The sequence below is a fragment of the Sander vitreus genome, chromosome 3 (assembly GCF_031162955.1).
Source record: "Sander vitreus isolate 19-12246 chromosome 3, sanVit1, whole genome shotgun sequence".
Lineage (NCBI taxonomy): Eukaryota > Metazoa > Chordata > Actinopteri > Perciformes > Percidae > Sander > Sander vitreus.
The window spans coordinates 12,461,732-12,474,331 of NC_135857.1; the positions used below are offsets into that span (position 1 = coordinate 12,461,732).

The following is a 12,600-nucleotide window of genomic DNA, read 5'->3' on the forward strand; positions in this document are numbered from 1 at the left end:
CTCGACTCAGCCCCTCTTCCCCAGATAAGGGTGATAAGCCATCGGCTAAATGTGCGTGTGTGTGTGTGTGTGTGTGTGTGTGTGTGTGTGTGTGTGTGTGTGTGTGTGCGTGCGTGTGTGTGTCCAAGCATGCAACATGTAAAGCTCTTTTGAATAGTCTGAGGCAAACTCACTTCGCTGCTCTCACTTAAACATAAAGGGACAGATGAGGGGACGGAGGAATTACTTCAAGCCTGACTGACAGGTCTCATTGACTCTGTAAGGTCTCATGGATCTGGTAGGGAAGGATTCATTTGAACTGGCTGACTGGAGCTCCGGCCATCACCTTGAAGATGCTTGGAGCATGCAGCACAATCACTTCTGTCATTTCTGATGTCATTTTCTGCATGTATTTGTGGGTGTGTTGCATCATAATAATAAAATACTTTATTGATCACTGTATAAAAATACTCCCACCACAATGGGAAACGATTCAGTGTCCAATGCCTGGGCCCTGTTGTTCAAACATTGCTTGATTAATCCAGCTATCGTGAAATTAATGAATTTAGTCCTGAAACAATTAGTCAATTTATCAATTAAACAATCAACAGAAAATTACTATTTTGCTGCTTTTCTCAGATGACATCATCGTATGTTAAATATATTTGACTTTTGGACTGTTGGTCGTAAAGAAATGAAATGTTGAAGATGTCACCTTAGGCTCTAAGATGGCCATTTTTGACTTGTTTTGACATTTCATAGACAAAACAAGAAAGCAATTGCCAGGTTACTCAATTATAAAAAAATATTTTACATCACAGCCGTAGATGAATTTAAACGATAATTTGACATTTAACTCAAGGTCCTCTTGGTAGCTCTAAACGTTTAAGCTCCAATTAAACACTGTTTAAATGCTGTATGTTCTTATCCAGCTAACCTGGCTCTTTGAACACAGCTAGAAGGTAGATTTGGTCATTCTGACCAGTTTGAAATAAAGGCAACCTCTTTATCTTTGACATATTCAATTCAATGAAACATAAAGTTAGTTACTGGAACTGTAAAACCACTGATTAAACTGCATAACACATTTCCAGCGATCTGTTCAAGAGTTCAGCAACCATTTGACTATGAATTAATGCCTGTTGTTGTTTTTTTGTTAAAAACTGAAACTTTTAGTTGAACATAGTATGTCCTTTGCTCCTAGAATCACAAACTATTTGTTCTATTTTAGTGAACAAATTTTTTTCTGAGCATCACAAACACTGAGGCACTGAGAGCCACTACATCTCATAAACATTCAAAAATCTCAAAAGGGCGTGTCAGCCGTAAATCATCGTTGTGCTATTCAGTCTAAGGGGAAACATTTCATGAAAGTTCTTGCTCTGACAATATCTCCAGATCAATTTTAAGTAGGGCTGCACGATATGAGGAAAATATGCGATATGCGATAAGGTAGTTAAATATCGCGATAACAATATTTCTTGCGATAAATAAACATATATTAAAGTGTACTCAGTTCTGCATTTCTGCAGCTTTCAGTATTCTGCTAAAATACAGCAAATTGCTTGTTGAATTTAAAACAAACGAAAGGAAATCATTTCCAACATTATTTTATTGAACAAATTTAACATTGAATTGAATATAAAAGGCTCCACTGAAAAAGAATGAGTTTCTTTTTAAACTGTAATTTTCTACTGATATTTTCTTTCAATTAACACAAAAGAAATCGCGATATGTCGCCGCCTTTCGCGATGTGTATTTGTATTTGTATTTGTATTGCGCCAGTTGATATTGCGATAACGATAAAAAAACTATATATTGTGCAGCCCCAATTTTAAGAGAATGAAGAGCTTTTACACCCTGAGTGTAGGAAATGAGTGTAATTTGTATGTGTTTATATCCATGCGAGCTGTGTATGCTAACTGTATGTGTCTTCTCACCACTGGCTGTAGCTGTGTGCCGGGCATCACGGCGTTGGCGAGATGCATCTGCTGGGCCAGCATGGCCATGTTTTTCTGCTGGATGAGGTTGTTCCTTCCATTGATCTCCAGCTGGGTCTTTAGGTGGGGAGGGGGGTGCAGGTACTTACAGTTCTCCCTGGAACAGCGGCCCTGATGGGGCGAGACAGGAGGAGGAAGTAGGAGGAGACAGAGGAGAGGGATAAAAGAGGAAGGGATAAGGAGGATAGAGACATGGAAAGAGGAGATTTAGAATAGTGTTTCCTTTAACTGTTGCCTAATGTAAAGAAGTAATGAGCCTTGACTCAAGTTGCTGCCCTCCGATTTAGCAGGCGCTGACCTTACATCCCTGACATCTGGGCTTGCCACTGTCTTTTTTCGTAAAGAAGACCGATCAGTTCTGCTCTCTTTTCTCCGTTTGTGACCTAAGCTGTGCACCTATTACCTTCAACAATTTATCTAGGTCCCACGAGAAACAAATTAGCTTCAAGAGCAGAGATGAAGAGGATTAGCTGTCTATGTGCTTCTGCTAACAGATTGTAATACACAGAGCGAAAGATAAGAGAGCGAGAGAGAGAGAGAGAGAGAGAGAGAGAGAGAGAGAATGTTATAAGTGCTATAGGTGCTATTAGTCTGTTAATTATTTGGTCTATAAAATGTCATAACATTTCCTAAATATCACATATTGTACAATCCCAATTTCTTAATGCTCAATGTGACACCTTTACAGCGCTTGCTTTGTCCAACCACCCGTCCAAAACCCAAAGATATTCATTTTAATATGACATAAGATAAAGACATGCAGAAAATCCTCACAATTAGTCTGGAGTCTGGAACTAAAGAATGTTTGGCATTTTTGCTTGAAAACTGATTAATTATCAAAATAGTCGGGATTCATTTTCCCGTTGGTCAAATAATTGATCAATTGTTTTCAGCTTTACCTGCGAGGTGAACTGTTTCATTCAAAAGTTATTTTTTTTCTTTTCTTGAGAAAAATTATGTTACAATGAAAAGAGGCTGGTCAAGAACACATCTCATTGTATGACAGTTGTTAAGTAAAAACAAAGACACGGAATTAAAAGGAAAGTGAAAAAGGAAAGACAAAGTGCACTGTTGCTTTAACTCTAAAGAGGAATTTTTGGGGGGATTTCTACTAGCAAAGACTTGCGCTCTCCTCTGTCCTACCACCCTTGAAGCTGTCCAACATGATGCTGGGTATTTTACATGGCTCAGTGAAATACTATTGATCCCCTCCCAATTGAGACAAATGACTTGTGTCAATACTTTACATCGTTTCAGAAAAGAACAGGCTGGAGAACTGATTTTGGATCGATAGATGATTGGACCCTTCTGTGACAATAAACATAAACACAAACACATCATGGCAATGTATCTGATATTCTGCTAGTGTCTATAGGCAGGCAGTGCAGTGTGTGTCTGGGTGCTTGGCGCTGTGGGTGATTATATTCAACCAGCAGCCGGCAGCCCAAGGGAAGAAGGAGGGAATGTAATTTACACTCTCATAATGCCTGCTCCACTGAACACTTCCCCGGATAGGTGTAATATTTTAGAGATCTCCTCCTCTTTTCTTTTACTCCCCCCTTTCATTCCCTCCTGCCTCGATCCCCTATATACATGCCAAGTCCCATGCTGATATTTGTTCTCCTCATCATGAATACAGAACAGTTGAGGTGCAGGGGTGCTGCTGTGATCTGTGTATGCATACGTGCTCATCTATGTGTGCAGAATGTGCAAAGCAGAAGTGCTACCCTCACTCTGCCTTTGTCGACTTCACTCTCTGTACTCTCGCCTCAATCTTCCCCCATCAAAATGCACCCTCCATCCGTCTCTTCCTATTTCTCTTTTATATAAATCAATTTCCATGGAATGGGGAGAACAACCCTGCGACAACCCCACAGTACCACCTCCCATTGGGAATTAAAGGTTGGCTGTCATGCCACTGCTTATCTCAGTGAGATTACCTGCTGCCCATTGCCGCCTATGACACATGCTTTCACAACCTTACACATACACTCTCCCTGCACTCTTCTTCTATTCCACCCACATTCCTTCTTTCCTTTGCCTGTCTCGCTCTAGCTCTCCATCTCTCCCTTTTATTTCGTTGTGCGGCCTGTTCTGCCTAGCTACAGCAGGGAACATACTTTGCGTTGGAGAGCTGCAGAATGTCAAGAGTTCTTCCAGCATTTTCATTGGCTGAGAGCTGAGAGTAATAGTACTCCCAGCCTGCCAATTGGCCTAGAGGCACACATTATAACAACGCTCCTATTCTGGCCCATCCCTGTGTGGCTGTGACTATTGATCAGCGCTAATTGGTTAATGTCTTTTGATTTTCAAGGCACATTCCCCCTGGGTGACTCGATTTTAGCATGTCAACTCCAGCCTGTGTCTGTGTGTGTCTATGTGTGTATGTGTGCGATTAACTGTGACAATGCAGAGCTTACATAAAATTCCCCAGGCACTCTTTGAAGGCAATTTATTCAGGCAATGGTGAACTTCAATGCAGCTTTACGCAATATTTTCTATGTAAATATAATAGATCAAATGGCTACAGTATGTGTCATTTAAAGAGGTATCTCTCATAGTGACCAACCCAGAGAGAGATATCACCTCTGCAGCTCCTTTATGCTTTTTAGTATCTTTTAGCTCATTGTTTTTATTTTATAACCTGCAACTTTTCTTGAGGCTGCTGCTTAAAATGCCACGATGGAGCAGTGCAAGACAAATGTTTGTAAGTGTTGATGTATCCACCTGTCCTGCTGTACTCAGGAATCTCATGTACAGATGTATGTGTAGACTGAGTCGTTCAACAGCATAATTGCAACACTAGTGAACCCTGCAATGAGTGGGGTTAGGTTCACTTCGAGATTGTGGAACCATTGGCGTTTTAGTCTATATGCTAATATCTGAACACTCTTTTTGTGTATTGTGGAACTCTGACTGTTGTGTTTTGTCTTGTATTTGTCTGTCTTTTGCTATGTTTTGTATGGTGCTATGGACCGTTTTTTTGTGTCCTGAATAAAGAATAGCTCAGCACCAAACAGCAGACAAACATCGTCAGTGACTAGCTGTTAAACATAGTGGGGTATTTACCAGTCAGATATTTTTCAAAGGAGTGGGGGGAGAGCAAAATAGAGGCAAAAGAAGTGAGTACGGCGGTCATTTTTAACTTTTAAATATGTCAAGCTATGTTGGGAATAATGATCAGTCGCAAAACTTATTTTCAATTTTAAAGCAATGACATGTTTAAAATAAAATGTACTTTGAACATTTGTCACTACCTTTTACATGCTTGTACTTCCTGTACTTATTATGCAAACACATTTACAACATTCCTGTTTACATTCAGTTTATTCATTTATATTACTTTATATTCTATTGATGTTATACTTTATCCATTATTTTAACTTGCACTATTTTATGATTATATTATCATTTTGTTTTTAATTGTGTGATGTTCTTTTTCTTTTTTCATAGATATTTATTTAGCATTGTTGGAGGGAGCCTGGAACTTAAGATATTCATAGCCAGCTACTGCTTCTCTGTGATTGTTGTTCATATGATGAATAAAGAACGCAAACTTGAACAAATAGCCCTTTGTAGACAAATTGTAAAATTAAAGGACCTGTCATCGCCATCGTTTGAAAAATATTTGGCCTTCTCTTACAAAACCCTGATATGCTTTAAACTGAAGAATACTCTGTGGTTGATGAATGAATGAATGAATGCTTAGCATTTGAATCAGCAGACTGAATACAGTAATTGTCTGCTCTTAGCAAAGCTGGAGGGAAATTCAATTAGACTTGAAAAAAAGGAAACAACATTATAATAGATGAAGAAAAAGCTTAGTCAGGGAATGTTTTTGTTTTGATGGTCTTGGCCCTCTCATTTCCTAAAGGGCAAGGTCGGTGGCTTTCTCGGGCTTATCTGCCTTAATTAGTTGCAGTTGTAGAATAACACAATGGGGTGGAATCACTTATAATACCGTGCAATCTGATGTTATAACTGTCTGATGTGTATCATCATGAATATGTTTTTGAAAGAAGTAGTGTAGAGTTCCTTGCCCACTGCTCCTAACTAGTCAGGATGGGTTAAATGTAGAGGATGCATTTCTCGTATGAGTGTAAATACTGTATGTACTCGGCAAATAGGAAATATTATTAACTTGTATTATTATTATTATTATTATTATTATTATTATTATCTATTGTTGTGTTGTTGTCGTGGTGATCTTTCGTCCCCACCGATCACTACCTGCGATGCTAATGTCCTGGCTTCTTCCCTGCACCTTTTTTTTCTCTTGTGTTCCCCGCTGTCTAAATGGTGTGTCAGTTTAGGTTAATGGTGAGCCTGTCTGATCCAAAGCAGTGCTCCCTCTGGCTAAGAGCGTATACTATCAGACTGCACTCATGACTCTGTTCCGCCTTCACCTGTCTGGTGCTCCTCCACTCAGACGCTAATATGCTAACAGACTACCTGCTGCGTCTGTCTCTCAGGCACTCTGTCGATTGCGCCGTCTTCCTCCTTGTCTATTTTCTCTGCCTGTTTCCCTCCAATCCTACCTTTCAGGTGCCTGTCTGGGCTGGTATGTTCTCCCAGCAAGTCTTTGCAGCAAACAAATGGTATTCTTTCCTCATTCAAAGCTGCAAAACATCTTTTAAAACATCCGGGCAAGGTTTTGCTAAACAGACTCCATATGCAATGTGATATGGTAGTCTCATCACCAAATATAGGTTCTGAAACTTGAACCAATTTGCTTTTTTTTCAGGCTTTGGATGTGGCTCTTAATTGGCAAGCCATTAACATGAAGTGAACCAGCTGTCACACTCCCACTCTTAAGTGTATGTTTGCATGTACACGCTGGGGAATGGAGCTTTCTGCACTTATAAATCACCTTGGCCTCATTACACCAGATACCTTTCAGCCATGTTTAAGCTCCTGGGCACATGCACACACACACACACACACACACACACACACACACACACACACACACACACACACACACACACACACACACACACACACACACACACACACAAACAAACACACACACATTCACTAATATTTATTTTTAGGGTAATTTAACAAACTTTTTTTTTCAAGTGGCAGAATGTCATTGATGCTTATTAATCAGTACAATGAGAACAAAAAGCTAAATGAATTCCCAGGTGTCTACATACATGCAAGTATGCATAGACACAAACACACACACATGTATACATGTCCTAACCTTGAGTTACTTCAATTACCACTGCGGCATTTTCACTGCAGTTTCAGGTATCACACGTCTGACCTCGGAAAACAACATGGTTTTAATCAGCACCACATAATCCTTTATGACAAGGTTACATCAACGAGGCCATCCACAAAAACAACCGTAAGTCAGGACAACAGGCACTGGACTACGTCCTGCTACGCCCTTCTACGTCCTCCTACACCCTGCTATGTTCTGCTGTGCCCTGCTACGCCCTGTAACGCCCTGCAGTGCCCTGCTATGCCATGAACTACTACAACTGCTATTTCTAGTCACTGTTCCATTATCTTTATTGTGACTATTATTGCCACTGTTCATCACACCCCCAACCGGCACCGTCAGACACCGCCTACCGAGAGCCTGGGTCTGCCGAGGTTTCTTCCTAAAAGGGAGTTTTTCCTCGCCACTGCTTGCTCTTGGGGGAATTACTGGAATTGTTGGGTCTTTGTAAATGATAGAGTGTGGTCTAGACCTACTCTATCTTTCTATAAGTGTCTTGAGATAACTCTTGTTATGATTTGATACTATAAATAAAATTGAATTGAATTGAAATTGGACTTACTTTCTTAACCCTTGAATTTCCACCTTCCGGGCAGGCCATGTTTTTTAAAGCTGCTCCTCTACCCGTTTTATCATGCTCCTTAACCTTAACTTTTCTCACAAGGCTTATTTTCATCTGTTTGAGCCAAGTCGTTGAAATGAGGGGTTACAATTAAAGGACAGTGAATGTTTAGGAAGTCCTGTTAATAATAAGTATATGACGCCTATACCCATATCTACCAAACAGCCAACAGTAGGGTGAAGGATGTGTCTGCTGTTGAATCCCAGGGAATAAAACCTGTGGCAGAATTCCACTCACGGATTAACTACAAAAACAAGACCACAAGAAGATGAAGTTAGACAGTCAAAGACAGGTACGAAAACAGAAAGAGGCAGATTAATATTAATCAAAGCAGTTTGTCTGACTGATTTCAGCAGTGTCTTTACTAGCAGATATCTACATCCTCCAAGGGTTAAATGGTGCATTGCTTGCCACCAGCCTCTCTCCAATGTTCACTCCAGGAATCACCCATTCATTCTAAATTATATTTTAATCTACCCATCCAAAATGACTCATTCCAATTTAACAACGCAAAATCCAAAAGCCTCTGATCTTTTCTGCATTCTCACTCTCTCTCTCTGCACACGCTGCGTCTGAGCTCTCCTCGGACTACTGAATACCGTGACCAGTATGACAACTGTAGAGCTCAAGTCTGGATAGTCACCGTCCCAAACTCTGTGCAATAATAATTCTCTCCCAATGGCACCGCCTCTCCCTCCTGCTCCCAAAGACAACCATCAATCAAGAAAACGCCGTCTGGATCAAGGCCGTGATGAGAATACACAAGCACAAGCACAAACGAGCGCGCGTAGACACACACACACACACACACACACACACACACACACACGAGCCTGTGCTTTCTTGACCAAGGGTTCCTGTTGGCAAGCACACATCAGACAAATTATGACATCAGATACAGCACAAAGAACGGCCTGTCTGAGGACTGAGAATGCTGCCAGACTGGCCAATAACTCACTTACTCACTCACACACACACACACACACACACACACACACACACACACACACACACACACACACACACACACACACACTTTAATACAGCACATGTATTAAGTAATACACACATGGAAACCACTGGTTCATTATGCCACATGTAAGGAAGTAAATCTGATGAAAAACATGTTTTTCTTGTTTTTTAAGACAACGGGGAAAAACATCCTGTTTTCTTTCTCTTTCTTCGTCTTCCCATTTGCCACTGCTAATACCAGATGTCTATATAAGTCTCATTATCTCTTTCCAATCATTTATCAAATCTGGAACACCCCCCGGTGCATTAGTATAATAGCCTGGATCAGTTAATGACCTTAAAACCTCATTTAACTGGGCAGAGGGATAAGCCTTTGAGACAAAGACAAAGATAGATACGCGGACAGCAGAAACACAGGCAGTGATAGACGGAGGCGACACAACACAGCACGTAGACACTACGACTAAAATAAAACAGCTGCTGATTTCACAGAAAAACACGGCTCAGAAAGTGAAGCTCCTTTACGTCACAAATGACGCCAAGTCCGCAGAAAGCTTTTAGCCGTAGTGCTCAATTAGCCAAAACACCAATTACAGCCCCCAAAAGCACTACTTAGCCTGGCACTGTGTTAGCATGTTTTGGGTGGGTGTGAGTACAAAATCGTTAGCACAGGAAGCTAATGATGGGGCAAAATCATTAGCCGTCATGGCTAAAAGACAGCACTCTGCCACTGCCAGCTGCACTGTTCCTCGTTTGATATTCACTATTAGACATGGCTGAAATGTCTAGTTCAAGTGGTCCATGTTAAACTAATATTTAACTGTTTGATTCATGCTTACAAATGGTCATTAGTATTTCCCCTGCTCAGTGATGTGGTAGATAATAAACAGGTGTGTTATTTATGACCTGTAACACATCACATGAATTACGGGCCATTTTATCATTTAAATTTGGTTGAATTTTGATTAAGAGGCTGCACGCTCCACACTGTTGCCAATCTTTTTAAGAAATAAAATCAGTAATGGCTGCCCAAGATGTTTTTGGACTCTTTCTTAATATGTCATTGCTAGTTTAATAGCAACATAACGCTTGTGGCTGAGACCGTTGCTTACTGGTTAGAATAGCTGCCTCCCATTGACTGATTGATACATCTTTTGATTGATTAATTAGTTTTTAAATAAATTCATTTATCATTTAAGTGCCCATCACAAGTTCCAAGAGCCCAAAAATGTCAATTCTGCCGATGGATTCATTGATCGTTTCAGCTCTTCTCCCAACAAAGATGCCTGGCTTCAAATCTAACCCCAGCCAACATGTGAGATCTCTCTATTTCCAAAATTTCTTGTGGGTGTGTGTGTGAGTCATTATATGTTAACCCTGTGATAGACTGGTACCCTGTCCAGGGTCCAACGTTTTTCTTATCTTGGTTTTTGCCCCAGCCAGCCTGCAAATGATAAACAGGTGTAGATAATGGATGGATGCATACAGGCCCAGTTTCAATGAGCAAACTAACCACTCCAAATATGCAACACCATAAAAAGTAGCTAATTATTTTACTAACTTTGAGGCTATTTAAGTGGCCAACAGTGGGGGTGACCATCTATAATGCAGGATAATGCAAGATACTTACCTATCTTACTCACCCTCCCAATTTGGAATAATGGGAGGCTTTCCTGTTTTTTTTCCATTCAACATTGCATGAATGCAGTTTAAAGCTCCAAACACTTGAGGAATGAGACAGCACTTTGTGAAATAAATAACATAACCTGGATAGAGACATTTCTGTGGCCAGTAAAGTGAGGATAAAATTTTGGTGCGTAGCTTAATAAACTGGGGTGTTTGCTCCCTGACTGTAGCAAAACAGTATCATATCATTGCTATCATAAGGCAAACAAGTGCACGGTAACATGTGTGTTTACTCCCAGAAAAAAAAAAGCTTGCCAAAATTGTTAAAATAGCAGGGGAGGTGATTGGCAGGCCACAAAAGCAGCTCAATGATCTATTTGACAGTAGGCCTGGCAAACTCGATTCCTTTTAAGGATTCGGGTTATTCTGAGTCACTTACTAAACTGATCCGGGTTGTGCGAGTCACTTGAGTAACTTGAGTCAGTATTGATCTATAGGCGAGCCGAGGCGAGCTTGCAATGTTTCGGACTGTCTGCTAGACCTAATTGCATTTTAATATACTACATTTATACACCAAACCTACAGTAGGCCTAGCTAGGCTACGTGCAGAACATTGTATGTTATTTCAGAAGTGAAAGAATGGCTTTTGTTGTGGATTTACTTTACCCTGACTCGAGGAGAGACTTGACTCGCTCGTCTGCTACTGATCCACTCATGAAAACACAGCCGGCTGATTCGCGCGACTGACTGACTCGCACGGAAGCTCGCGGGTCGTCTCTCGAGTTCTCGAGTGGTCTGCGAGCTTGCAATGTTTTTGTTCTGTCTCGGACTGTCTCTCTGCTCACTCAGTCGCTTGAGTTGACTTGTGGAGTTGTTGTTGCCTGAGGTTTGTGTGTGGCACTGTTATCATTTTAGATTGTATTGTAGCAGAGATGTTCACAAGTCATTTTTTGAAAGTACAAGTCAAGTCTCAAGTCTTTGAGGGGCAAGTTCAAATCAAGTCTCAAGTCTTTAGCCACGAGTCCAAGTCAAGTCTCAAGTCTCTGGCCTTCTGATCTGTCCCTAACACTGTATTGTTAAATCTTATGAATTCAAAGCATGTCCTGTAGCTACCATCCATACAGTACAGTATTAAAATCAGTTGTAGGATAACTTTATGGGATCTACTTAACACATCCCTCTAGCCCTCGGACCTGGTGAAATATTAACCTAAGTCTGTCACATCATATGGATACAACTATAAAGATACAATGTGCCTGTTCCCAGCATTAGCACAACACTTTGCGATGGTTAGCTTGTTACCTGTGGGGATATATGCTAAATGTAACGTCTCTTTCACTCAAAAAATGTCTAATGTCGAAGTGGAAATCAAGAAATTAGTGGCAGCGCCACTCCAGTTACAGAACAACATGCATCTCGGTGTCAGTCCAAATTACGCACAATAAGCAGTTTGAACTCACTGATGTAATGCCATTTATTTTCTAAGTGTTAGCACGCTCAGTGAAACTGAGTCCAGCGCGAGGGAGACCCGACTCAGAGGAGGAGAGGTTAGTGAGGCCAGAGTCTCCACGGCAGGTGACAGTGCGCACGGATCCGCTGCGTCACGCATGGATGAAATAATGAAATAGTAAATAGGACTACAGCAACAGAAATATGTGCAGAATTAAGACAGTCAAAACGGCCCAGTGTTTAGTGGACCGGGTACACCTTGCTCACTCAATAGTCTACAAATCATCCACGGGATCAATTATGCATCACATGAGTTTGCCCACCCGACACAGCGTTTGTTCCTGGGGAGATGGATCCGTGCGTCCCGCCTCCTGTGCGCCATGGATGTCTGAGCCTCAGCAACTACTAACTATAAAGATACAATGTGCCTGTTAACAGCATTAGCACAACACTTTGCGATGGTTAGCGTGTTACCTGTGATGATATATGCTAAATGTAACGTCTCTTTCACATTAGCGTGTGAAGTGACTGACCTATTTGGGTGCGTTTTGAGATGCCTGATGAAGTTCGATGTTGTTGATCCGGCATCATTTATCTTGGTGCCACACACCTTGCATGCAGCTGTTAGCTTACTGCCACTGTTTACGAAGTTATTGAAAGCAAAACTAATGACAAAAGGCACAACTCCGGGAGGACTTGGTGTCGCCATGTCAATGTAT

At 41.0% G+C, this 12,600-nt stretch overlaps 1 protein-coding gene across 9 annotated transcripts in view; it reads right to left on the minus strand.

Moving 5' to 3' along the window:
• Positions 1–12,600, minus strand: part of LOC144515299 (muscleblind-like protein 1) — a 76,548-nt gene that overhangs the window by 18,887 nt on the left and 45,061 nt on the right. For all 9 annotated transcript variants that reach the window (XM_078246019.1, XM_078246011.1, XM_078246010.1 and 6 more), the window contains one exon: positions 1,920–2,090. In XM_078246019.1, coding sequence (XP_078102145.1) covers positions 1,920–1,988 — 69 coding nt within the window. In that variant the 5' untranslated portion in view covers positions 1,989–2,090. The remainder of the gene's footprint in view (positions 1–1,919; positions 2,091–12,600) is intronic.